Here is a 12,441-nt window from a genome sequence, read left to right as displayed (position 1 = left end):
ACTCAGGCCAAGACCATGAAGGGTGGGGCCCAGCATTCAACCAAGGGTCTGTGTGGCGATCCGAGCTGCAGGTAGCAGTCATGCAAGGACCTGGCTGAGGTGCAGCAGGGACTCCACCAAGGGAAGTGACCTCCGTCCAATTGTCCTTTGTCTTTTAGAAGCCCAGTTTCCAAAAAACAAAGCAACAACACTCCCCAGAGAAGTAGCCAGGCTTTGTGGAGACTGGCACATACCATTGGGGATGGAGGAAGGAGCGGTAAGGATGAGCCTCCTCTTTGTAGTTTTTAAAATTACACTGTTTATCTATTTGTGGCTGGGATGGGGCACGTAGAGGTTGGAGGAGAGCTTACAGGAGTTTTCTCCTTCCTTCCACCAAGTGGGCCCCCGGGGATCAAACTCAGGCTTGACAGCAAGCACCTTTACTGATGAGCCATCTCCCAACCTGGGGTGGGACTCCTTAGGAAAGGGGGAGGAGCTGAGAAGATGGCCCAGTCAGTAAAGTGTTTGCTGTGCAAACGAGGTCTTGAGCTGGATTCCCCAGAACCCACAGAAGAGCCAGGCACAGCTGCATGTGGCTGCATCTGGCTATAATCCCACTACTGTGGGTGGGGTGGGGGTGGGCAGAGACATGTGGGATGCTGAAGCTCACTGGCCAGCCAGATTTGTTGAGCTCTAGAGTCACTGAGAGATGCTGTTTCAAAATAACACAAGGTTTCTGGAACCGGGTGTAATGCTGTGTGTCTTTAATCCCAGAACGGCAGAGGCAGAGGCAGGCAGATCTCTGTGAACTCAAGGCCAGCCTGGTCTACATAGTTCCAGGACAGACAGACCTACATAGTGTCTCCAAAAAAAAAAGTGGAAAATGATTAAGAAAAACACCTCAAATCCACCTCTTACTTCCATAGGTACACAGACACACCACAAATTCAGAATCCGCATGGGATCTCAGAAAGAGCCCTGGTAAGGGATCGGCCCGTCAGATTCTGTCTCTGGTGTCCCTGTTACCAGCGAGGTGTTTAAGTTACACTGTTGGCACATAGGCCTCAGTCAGTGCTGCTTTCTGAAGATGAGACGAAGGGAGGGGAGGGGCAGATGGGTACGGCTTGAGAAAAATGCTATAATTTGTAGAAGGAGGAAAATTTGGCTGGTTCATCTGCACCAAGCAGAGATAATGACAGAGAATAGAATCCCAAGAAGCTCCGGAGACTACCCTCAACCCCAGAGCTCTAATCTGAAAGCCGCATGCAACTTTAAGCAAATCACACCCCGTCCCTGCCCAGGAAAATGCTTCTGGGAATCATGTAGCATTCGCCTCTTCTTGTCTCCAAGGAAGCTCTGTCCGTCCATGGAGCCTCCAGTGATTCTCAAGCTGTGGGTCACAACCCAACAGGGGTCGCATATCAGACATTTACATTACGATTCATGACAGTGATAAAATTGCTACTGTTATGAAGTAACAACGAAATAATTTTATGGTTGCAAGATCATCACAATGTGAGGAACTATATTAAGAGTCATAGCATTAGGAAGGTTGAGAACCACTGCCCTGGGTAAGGTGTCCTTCCCATCTTCTTAGTGCAGATAGCAGGCTCGTGGCATCTGGGAAGACTACTTGAGATGGGATGTGTAGGAGTTTTCTCAGAGGCAGAAATGGGTACCCCTTAGGAGAGTGTGTAATAAATAGTTCAGCTCATGAAAATCATCAGGCTGGGTTCGAGATGTAGTCTGCTTGTCTAGTAAGCAGGAAGCCCTCGATCCTGTTCCCAGCACTGAATAGAGACAGGTATGGTGGTGCACAAGTCTGTAGTCCCAGCACTCAAGAGGTAGAGGCAATGGGATCAAAAGCTCAAGGTGATCCTTGGCTACCTAGAGAGTTTGTCTCCAAAGAAAAAAATAGCTGCATTGGAGTTGTTGTCTCTTTTCCTGGGATTGGGAAATACCAATACAGCTCACAACTCCCTCCCCATGTCCCTCCTTTCTCTCCTCCTCCCCTGAGTTTCTTCAGGCAAGAAGAGGTGGGGCACCCATGCATGTGGGCGTGGTCTCATTCCAGCCAGGCTAGAGCAAGCTCTGAGGCCAGAGCCAGCTCCGAGGCCAGATCCACTGAGCCCAACTTCCACCTGCACCCACACCTCCCCGATTGCCCCCTCCCTACCCTGAGCTTGCCCTTTCTGAAGCCATCATGTCCGTGACCAAGAGTGCTGGGAGTCCCCAGGTAGCCACCACTGTCAAGCTGGACCTCGTGTCGTCTCCTGAGAGTACCAAGAAGGTGGAGAGCCAGGATCCTAGTCTCATGAACGGGAGCTCTTCAGAGACATCGAAGAAGACCAAGGGCATAACGTGAGTGTGTCTCCCTGCCACCCCATGTCTGCTTCCATCAGCTTCCAGCCTGGACCTTGAGGTGGGTGTGTCTTGACCCTCAACCCACTGTGCCGCCAGGAACACTAAAGAGGAAAAAGTGGCAGCCGCGGGCTGTGCCAAATAGGAAATTCTAGCTGAGGCCAGGTTTAGAACCTGAAAAGTCCTGAGAGGGAAACTGAGGCCCAATGGCTTTAAGCCACATGCTAAAGTTTACGGGCAGAGAAGAGACTAGAACATGGTGCTGTTGCTAAAGTCAGTTTGGGGCTCTCGATGTCTAGGAAGGGAGGCAGAACTTGGAAGGAAGTCAGGATCAGAGCATAAGACCTCCATGGCCTCGCCAACCAAAAAGCAAGCCTCTCGCTGTAGCAAGGCCCTGCTGCCACTAAGGTCGCAAGGGTGCTACTCAAGGAACAGCATGCAGAAGATTCTAGTTTCTTCCATTTCCTGGAAGATGGGTTCTAGAGAAGGGGACATGCACAAAGGTTTTGAGACCATGACAAGCTGCGGGGCTCCAGCACGTTCTCCCGCATTTAACTTCACCAATACAGCAGTCCAGCGAGCTCAGACTCACGCTTTAAGAAGCAAGCGTGGCACCTTCAGTGTAGAATGGCACTTAACAGAGGACCAGAAGAACCGGGTTCAACTGGAAGTCTGTCCTTCTCTCCTCCGAATCCACTTCCCTCATATGTAAAGCAGGGAGGCTCAGACATGACCCGGTACATTAAAGGAGTGTGTGTGTGTGTGTGTGTGTGTGTGTGTGTGTGTGTGTGTGTGTGTACTGAAGGTGAACGAGGAGGAGGAGAATTTGTGGCAGAGAGGGAGAAGGTGCTGAAGGGATGGACTCAGTCTCTCTCCATACCACCTGCAAGACACTGCAGGAATGGACTCCCTGACTGCTGGCAGTGTGACATGGCTCTTTCGTCCCTGGAACTGGTCCTGGACCTTCTAAGTGCTAGAGATCACCAGAGTGAGCTGTTGAGGCCCCTGGGTCACCCACTGCAGAGCAGGGACATTTCTCAACTTTGACAGAACCAGCTGACTCTTGTCCTGTGTCCCTGGTGGCTGAGGTGGCAAGTTCGGCTACTTAAAAATCAAAAGAATAATGCAAGCATGAGCTAGAGAGGACCTTGTGGGGCTTGGAGACAAGCCATACAGGCTGGGCAAGCAAGCAGCTGGTGGAGTCTGGCCTCCTGGGTTCAGTTCCCGCTTACCAGCTGGAGACAGTGACAGAGTCTAGAAATGATGGCTTGCTCCCCGCAGGATGGCTGCCCCTTCTGTGTGAGCATGAAGCCCTAAGCACAGTACCTGTGTACTCTTAGCTGCTTAAAAATATTCTGTGATGGTGGCTCTAGGTCACCAAAGGAGTCATAGATGGAACCCAGGCCTCCTGGCCCTGGTCCAGAATTTTGCAGGCTTAACACACTGCAAGCTGGCTTGAATGGCTGCAAGCTAGATTCTGATTTCCTAAGTCCTTTAGGAATTTCCTAAGTGACCTGTTGACCCCTTCCCAGTTGCAAAACAAGCCCATCACTGGGGGCCAGGGGGTGTAGTTCTCTGTCAGCAATGTTGACACCCACAGGGAAAGGGAAAGGCACGCAGGGCTCTCCCCCCCCTTCTCCTCCAATTGTTCTTTAACTCCTACCAGTCCATGGGTAGACCTTCTGATGCTAGAGGACTTGGGGGTTAATGCAGAGACTGGGAGTTGGGTGAACTCTTTCAAAATAGCATTATTCTTAACATTCACAGAGGCCCTCCAGAACCAAACATGTGCCCCCACAAAATGACGGAGCTGGGGAAGTAGCAGCCTTGGGTTGGAATCCTGGTTTGTCTGATTCCAAAACCCAGGCTCCTTCCAGACTCTCGTCACTGATTTAAGATGATCTGCTGGCTGCAAGGGTTTTTGGGGGAATTTCTAAGGCTTCTAAAGGGTTAGATAAAAGCCCAGGACCCTGTTTCACAAGGTCAGGATACAGAGACATCCAGAAGAAAGCTGGGGTTGACATTCACTGGGAGAGAAAGTTCCCAACTTGGAATTTTTCTCCCCAAATGACCTTGTCCTCTGAATCAACCTCACATCTCTCTTAAAGAAATAGTAAATTGAGGCTGTGGACACAGATCCGTTGGTAGAGTTCCTGTGTAGAGGGCACAAGGCCCTGGGTGTGACCCCCAGTACTGCACAAAGTGGGCGTGGTGGCACACACCTGTAGTCCCAGCACTGGAGAGGTGGAGGTGAGATAATCAGAAGTTAAAGGTCATCCTTGGCTACGTGGTGAGTTCGAGGCCAGCCTGTGCTACATGAGACCCTGTCTCAGGAAAGAGAGGAGGGAGAGAGATGGAGAAGGAGAAAGAGAGAAAGGGAGGGAAGGAAAGAAAGAAAAAGAAAGAAGAAATCACGAGTGAGTACTGAGGGTACCACTCAGCAGTAGACCACTTGCCTGGCATCTACAAGGCCTGTGTGATCCCAAACACCATAAGGAAACATAAAGAATGGGAGTCCTTTGCTTTAGTTTGGGTTTTATTGGGTTAGGGGTCATGCCATTCCTCAGACTTAATGTCCTGGGCTAGGAAGCAAAGAAAACCTCTCTGGAGACCAATCCCCAGATGACCCACGTCACCTGACCTATCGCAGAGAAGTCGCAGGGACTATTCTCCTGTCTGCCTTTCCCCCTAGTTTTGGAGTGCGGTCCTGTCTCTGCCACAGCTTGGGAAGTCAGGTTGGTCTCTGGGCCTCAGTTTCCTCTGTGATGACTTGGGGCTGCCCCTTTGGGCCCTTGTCCTGGGTCTGCCTCCTGGAGTTCAGCAGAAGTGAAAAACCAGAGCTGCGAAGCCGCTTGGCTTCCAGCCCCCGCTCCCCAGTGTATCCGTGGACAAATCATTTAGGTACTTTTGTGCCTCCGTTTCCCATCTGTAAACTAAAACCCACATCAGTGCCTGCTTCACTGTCTGGCCAAAAGGATTAAAGGAGATGTTATATAAGTGATTCAGCACAGTATCTCTCACAGTTAGTGCTTCGTGGCATAGACTGAGCATGAGTTGCTAATGCTGGGACAATCCTGGACAACTTGGGATGGGTGGTCACTTTCCAGGAGACCCACCACGTGCCAAGCAAGGATACAGGAGCATCAAGGTGGCTGTGAATCTGCCTGCCAAGTCTAATTGAGGTGTTGGCATGCTATGAGGGAATGACTGCTAGATCTTCTCCCATCCCCCCTCCCACGTCCTCATACCTCCTTCCTCTCCTGCAGAGGGTTCCAGACATTGGTTCATCTGGTCAAAGGCAACATGGGCACGGGGATCCTGGGGCTCCCCCTGGCTGTGAAGAACGCAGGCATCTTGGTAAGAGGAATGGCGGTGGCGGGGGGGGGGGGGGGGGGGGGTGGTGTGTGGGGGGGTGGTAGGGGGCGTGGCGGGCACTATGAAGAGCTGTGGGACGGGGGAGGAGACAATAATGGGTCCAAATACCCCGTAGCAGACAGTGTTTCGGGGCGGGGCCGGGGTGTCACTGACATGGACCTAGAATCCAAGCATCAAGCCTGGGTCTAAGTTCTGCCTTGGCCACAGGCACTAGGAGTCAAGTCAGTCACTCTCAGGCCTCAGCGTCCTCTTCTGCAGAATGTAAGGGTTGGAGGTAGACCAGTTATCCAATCTGGCTTTACAGAGCCTAGGTGTCCTTGGGGATACCTCAGAGGCCACCAAAGGGACATGTGGTCAAGACTTTGGGTCCCCTGCTTCCAGCACAAGCTTCATTGTGATTGCTATGTGTACTTTTTGGACATGACTTGAGATTGCTTTTGGAAAAAAAAAATAGCAAGATGGCTTTCAACTCAGTTTTCTAGAAAGTCCTTTCAGCAAATGGCTCAGTAAATAAAGGCACTGACTGACAAGTCCAGTGACCTGAGTTTGATCTCTGGGACTCCCATGGTAGAAAGAGAAAGGACCAGCCCTGACCTCTCTCCTCTAACTGCCACACACGTACTGTGGCGTGCTGGAGTCCCCACCCCCAAACAGAGAGGGAGAGACCTTTGAGTCCTCAGCAGCATTTGCACTACTAAGCTGTCCTCTCTCCCACCGTGTTCATGTCTGCCCTGCCTGCAGATGGGTCCGCTCAGTTTGCTGGTGATGGGCCTCATCGCCTGCCACTGTATGCACATCCTGGTCAAGTGTGCCCAGCACTTCTGCCACAGGTGAGGAGTGTCCCATGTGTGGGCCTCGGGGACATCCCCAAAACATCCTACATTAGAAGAACTTCCTTCTCCATGATCCCCGTGATCTCCATGAGCTGCGCCAGTATCTCATAGACTTGTCCATTCAGAGTCCTGTGCCCCACTCTGGAGGGTCTCATTCATAGAATCTGGGCAACAGTCAAGAGTATGCATACATTCCTAAGATGATCCAGGACAATCGGATGCTGCTGGCCCAGGGTCCACATTTGAAGAACAACCCTTGGAGCCAGTAAAGCAGAGGCATCTGATTGAATTGTGCAACTTCTTCCCCCAGGGTGATAAACTAGAATTAGGAGAGCACTGAAATCTGCCTTCACCGAGATAATTGGTGATGGGTCCAAATGATGCATGCTTATACTTTAGTTCTCCTCTGAACTGCTCCTATAACTGGGTCCCTTTAGCTCTATCCCGAGAGGAGGAGCCAGGTGGATTCACATGGTGATCGGATGCCACGGTGTAACCTATGGGTTTGTTGTGACAGTGGGGAGGCCAGCAGATACCAGAGGTGACAGAGCTTGGGAGTGGGCTCTGATCCCTGGATAGCACTCAAGACTGTGGCACCTACTCAGATTGTGGCACCTATTCAAGAATGGGGAGACCACAGGAGAGGTCTGGACACACGGCTGCTTGGCTGACCTCAATCTGGCCTTTCAGCTTGCCTGGTCAGCCCACCTGTATATTGGGTGTAAATAACTCTTGTCTGTCCTGGCCTCTGAGAGTCGAACCCAGTTCAGTGAGAGCCATGGGTCTAGGCACCACTACACCTACGACAGGCGTGTGCTGTTACTCATGCCGTGTGGTAACTCCTCAATTTCCAGGTGAGAAGAAAGCACAGTGGAATTATAACTGCCTCCATTAGAACCTGCTGTGAGAGCTCCGTGTTCTTTCCACCCCGTATCTGTGTGGTCTGGGTCTGGATCTCTTGACTTTTTTTTTTTTTTAAACCTGTGAGTTGTGAGGAGTGAAGGGAGCCCTGAGTGGATGTGCAGTTTTGACATGAGCACAGCATGTCAAGGACCCCAATGCCCCCGAAGCTTTCCCAAGGTGAGGCTCAAAGAGATGGCAAAACCTTCCTCTGCTCCTAGTGTGACTGTTGACAGTGTATGTAGCAGCCATCAACCACAGCTGCTGCTTCTGGGATGACTGCAGCCTGAGGCTGCTCCCGTACAGAGACCTCCTTACCCAGATTAGGTAAACCTGCCCCATGTTCAGCTGCGCACACTAAGCCTGCCTCCTCAAGTCAGAAGTATACAGTAAATGCACTGAGTTCTGGGCTGCTGCGGCTGACTGTCCCGCATCACAGTGAGCACGCTGGATCCCAGCTTTTCTGTCCAGTGTGTCTGTCCTTTTCCTTTCTTCCTTCCCTCCTCAACCCACGTAGGCCCATCCCTGGAGTGGTGCAGAGCATGGCCGGAAGTGCATGCATGTGTGCATGCATGTGTGCATGCATGTGTACACATGACACACAGCACGCTGTGGAGGTCAGAGGACAGCTTCAGCGGTCAGTCCTGGCCTTCCACCTTGTTTGAAAAAAAAAGTCTTTTGTTTGCTGCTGCACATGCCAGGCTACACAGCAACAGAGTGCCAGGGGTTCAAGGAGTCTCCTGTTTCTGCCTTCCATTCTGCAGGAATTACAGACCTGGCTACTGTGCCTGGCTTTTATGTGGGTCCTGGGACTCGAACTCAGGTCCTCATGCTTACACAGCATCTGCCCAGCTCAGCCTCTCGTCTCTCTAAAGTCATCGTCTTAGGTTCACCGGTCTCTTATGTGCTTTGTCCTGCAGACTCAACAAGCCCTTCATGGACTATGGGGACACAGTGATGCATGGCCTGGAAGCCAGTCCCAACGCCTGGCTGCAAAACCACGCCCACTGGGGGAGGTACCTTGTTCTCCCTTGGTTTACCTTGGTTTTCCTTGGTCGGGATATGGGAGGAGAAAACGGTACTGTCAGGGAATGTCTTCTTTCCCACAAGGCGGCTCCGAGGTCAGACTCTCCACAGGGAGGGGGGTCACAGCCAACGTCACCTATCCAGTTCTAATGTAATTCTACGAGAGGTGTTCCTTTACCCTACGTTCTTAGGGAACCACACTTACCCCTGCAAACAGCACAGGGAAAGACAGACAGCAAGGCTTCGCCCTTGCATTACCCACAGTCCGTTGGGAAGGACAGACGGCCCAGAGCTTCATTATGCAATACCCATGGGATACACATGAGAGAGGTTCTGGCTACTACCAAACGGGTGGAGGGTTATCGGGGCCAAGGGAAGAGGGGTGTGTGTGGGGGGGGTGGCTTCACTGGAACAGCTGAGATGGATTCTGTAGAAAGTAGCCTTGAAGGATTAGAAGGGAGAAGGCAGGGCCTGAAGGACCTTTTGGGAAGAGGGCAGAGCTGGGGAGCAAGCCATGTCGGGGTGTGACAGGGTCATGCTACAGACCAGGTGGCCTGAAGGCGGAGCCAGGGTGGGGAAACTGAGGAAGCTGTCCTGTCCATGGCCTATTTTATGTTTTAACTGCTTAATATGTAGTTATTTGTTTGGGGGGAGGGGTTCACGTAGAGGTCAGAAGACAACCCATGGGAGTCAGTTCTCTCTTCTGATCACGTGGGTCCCAAGGATTGAACTCAGGGTTTGGCAGTGAGCACCATTATTTACTGAGCCGTCTCACTGGCCCATATTGTATAGTTTAGACCCTCTCTAAGATTTTATTATTTTCTTTTTAAATGTATTTATTTGTATTACTTTTAATTATGGGGGGGGTATGTGCATGTGAGTACAAGTGCCCCCAAAGGCCAGAAACATTGGATCCCCGGAGTTGAGGTTACAGGTGGCTGTGATGTAGGGGCTGGGAACCGAACTCTGGTTCTCTGCAACAGCAGCATATGCTCTTAACTACTGAGCCATTTTGTCAGCCCCTTTCTTAAGAAAACAGAAAGCCAAGAGAGCTTTGAATTGTAAAGTATGTGTGCATTCTTGGAAGGTCTGTTCAGCTTCCGTGAGGAGAAGAGATGATGAGGAGCAGAGAGCAGACTTTGACAGACCCCTGAGGAGGTCTTAGTGTAGACAATGTCCATTCCGATGGAGACAAGGGGAATGAAGAGGTTGTCTCAGTAAGAGATTATCCGTACAGAAAGGAGAGAGTTGGGGCTGGGGGATGGCTCATCGGTCAAAGCATTTGCCGTGCGAGCGTGAGGACCGGAGTTCAGATCTCCAGAACCCACACGCATGTCAGGTGGGTGTGGTGCGCCACCTACAATTCCAGACTCAGAAAGTGGAGACGGGATTCCCAAGAGCAAACTGGCTAGCAAGACTAGCCATATCAGGGAGCTCTGGGTTTGATTGAGGAACCCTACCTCGATGAATGGTGGGAGAGCAATGGAGAATGGTTCTGCCTCCACATGCATGCACACACATGTGAACACACATGTAAAATATGCATGTACCCGCACACAGATGCATTAAAAACAGCAAAGAAGGGTCAGATTGACTCAGACCTCTACCCACTTATATTTTGGACAACCTGGGTCTTCGGTGACATTTGAAAGGAGACCTCACTGGGTATAAATGCCAGGCTTGTAGAACTGAAGGCGTCAGTCAGGAGGCCAGGGAGAGAAGCAGTCTTAGGAAAGAATGGAAAATGAAAAGAACTGAAAGACCCAGGTGTAGGACACTTGATTGAGCTGAACTGTTCCTACCTGAAGTCCACCTGTTAGCTCTCAGGAGGGACACCTGTGCCAACACCGCTGTCCTTGGTGCCTGAGTTTAAGTCCACGCCTCCTATCCCACCCCATCTGCCATCTGTTTCCCGATCACCTTCGGATCTGCATATTCACTGGTGTGGGTCAGTTCTCTCAACATTTAAATATGGCCATGTATCACTTTCTTATCAAATTTTGTAGGCTTAACCGTGTGGCTTAACCGCGTTGCATAGCCACAGTCTAAGCATTTCATACAGTTATCCATGGGATATCTACCAAATGCCTGCTGTCTTAGATAGGGTTTCTATTGCTGAGATGAATGACCAATAGGCATGACCAATAGGCAAGTTGGGGAGGAAAGGGTTTATCTGGCTTACACTTCATCATTGCTGTTCATCACTGAAGGAAGTCAGAACAGGGACTCAGCAGGGCTGGATCCTGGAGACAGGAGCTGATGCAGAGGCCATGGAGGGGAGCTTCTCACTGGTTTGCTTCCCCTGGCCTGATCAGCTCACCTTCTTATAGAACCCAGGACCATTTGCCTAGGAATGGCACCACCCACCATGAGCTCAGTCCTCCCCCAATGATCACTAAATGAGAAAATGCCTTAGAGCTAGATGTCATAGAGGCATTTCTTCAACTGAGGCTCCTTCCTCTGATGACTCTAGCTTGTGTCAAGTTGACACACAAACACCAGCTGGTATAATGGATCCCTTGTCAACTTGACATATAACCACATCACTATTAAGCCACAACCCTCCCTTTCTTATTCATCCCCAAAATCTCACATTAAAAACATAAATAACTTAAAAAGTCCCACAGTCTCTACAATTCAAACACATTAAAATTTTAGTAACCAATCTGTTAAAATACAAAGTCATTCAAAATTCAAAGTCTCAACTATGGGCTCCAGTAAAATATGTTCTTACTTCAAGAAAGCAAAACAAAATTCCAACCGTCTAATGTCTGGGGTCCACTCACGATCTTCTGGACTCCTCCAAAGGGCTTGGGTCACTTCTCCAGCTCTGCGCTCTGCAGCACACAGCTCATCTAGGCTCCAGCAGGCTTCAGGCTTCAGGCTGTTCTTGGTGGTCATCTCACAGCACTGGCATCTCCAAAACACCGGGGTCTTCTGCTGCAACTGGGCTGCCCTTTCACCAATAGCCTCTCAGAGGTTCTCCTCATGGTGCCAAGCCTCAACTTTGCATGACTCCTTCAGTCCTGGGGGTCTGCCACTGAAGATGCACCTTCACCAATAGCCTCTCCTGGCATCTCAGAGTGCCAAGCCTCAGCTGCTCTCCATGACCCTTTCATGCCTTCAATATCAGTACCACCTGGGTGACTCTTACATACTACCAAGTCTGGCTGCCAGTAAGAGGTACATTCTTGGCCACCTCTGGAACACAACAACTTCTCTGTACTCTCAGGAAACACTTCCCAGAAGATTTCACCAGGGATGCTGGTCTCTTCTTAATCATCGCTAATTTCTTGGCTCCAGCTGACCAGCATCAATTGTCCCAGTACCATTAAAGTTTCACTTTAGCAGTTCTGATGTCTTGTTATTCACAGCCCATTCTTCAGCCCCAGCTAACCAGAACCACAGGAGCTTAATTCAAAATAACAAATGTCCCTGATAGAGTCTTTAAACTTCCCTCTGAAACTTCACAAGCCTGGCCTCCATCTTCTGCACTGCTCTCAACATTCTTATCTTTCCAGGTTCCCACAGAACATCCCACTGAGATCTCTCAACACTCAGTGGCTCTCCTAGCCTAAATTCCAAAGTCCTTCCACAATTCCCCCAAAAATCACGGTCAGGTCTGCCAAAGCAATACCCCGCTATGCCGGTACAAATTTGTCTTAGTTAGGGTTTCTATTGCTATGGTGAAATACTATGACCAAAAAGCAAGTTGGGGAGGAAAGGATTTATTTGGCTTATACTTCAGCATTGCTGTTCATCACTGAAGGAAGTCAGGACAGGAACTCATCAGGGCAGGAGCCCAGAGTAAGGAGCTGATACAGAGGCCATGGAGGGTGCTGCTTACTGGCTTGCTTCTCCTGGCCCGAACAGCTCACCTTCTTATAGAACCTAGGACCATCTGCCCAGGGGTGGCACCACCCACCATAGGCTGGGCCCACCCTCAATGATCACTAAGTGAGAAATG

The 12,441-nt window shown here is 50.5% G+C and overlaps 1 protein-coding gene across 1 annotated transcript in view; it reads left to right on the top strand.

Annotated features, from left to right (window-relative positions):
• The first annotated feature begins 2,034 nt into the window (after nucleotides 1-2,034).
• Slc36a2 (solute carrier family 36 member 2) overlaps nucleotides 2,035-12,441 on the top strand; it is a 30,073-nt gene continuing 19,666 nt past the window's right edge. The window contains exons 1-4 of the mRNA XM_028880036.2: nucleotides 2,035-2,340; nucleotides 5,607-5,697; nucleotides 6,457-6,545; nucleotides 8,369-8,464. Of these exons, the coding sequence (XP_028735869.1) occupies nucleotides 2,183-2,340; nucleotides 5,607-5,697; nucleotides 6,457-6,545; nucleotides 8,369-8,464 (434 nt within the window). The 5' untranslated portion in view covers nucleotides 2,035-2,182. The remainder of the gene's footprint in view (nucleotides 2,341-5,606; nucleotides 5,698-6,456; nucleotides 6,546-8,368; nucleotides 8,465-12,441) is intronic.

The sequence above is a fragment of the Peromyscus leucopus genome, chromosome 8b, assembly GCF_004664715.2.
Source record: "Peromyscus leucopus breed LL Stock chromosome 8b, UCI_PerLeu_2.1, whole genome shotgun sequence".
Lineage (NCBI taxonomy): Eukaryota > Metazoa > Chordata > Mammalia > Rodentia > Cricetidae > Peromyscus > Peromyscus leucopus.
The sequence above is the reverse complement of the archived record's forward strand: the minus strand, read 5'-3'. Positions and strand labels throughout refer to the sequence as shown.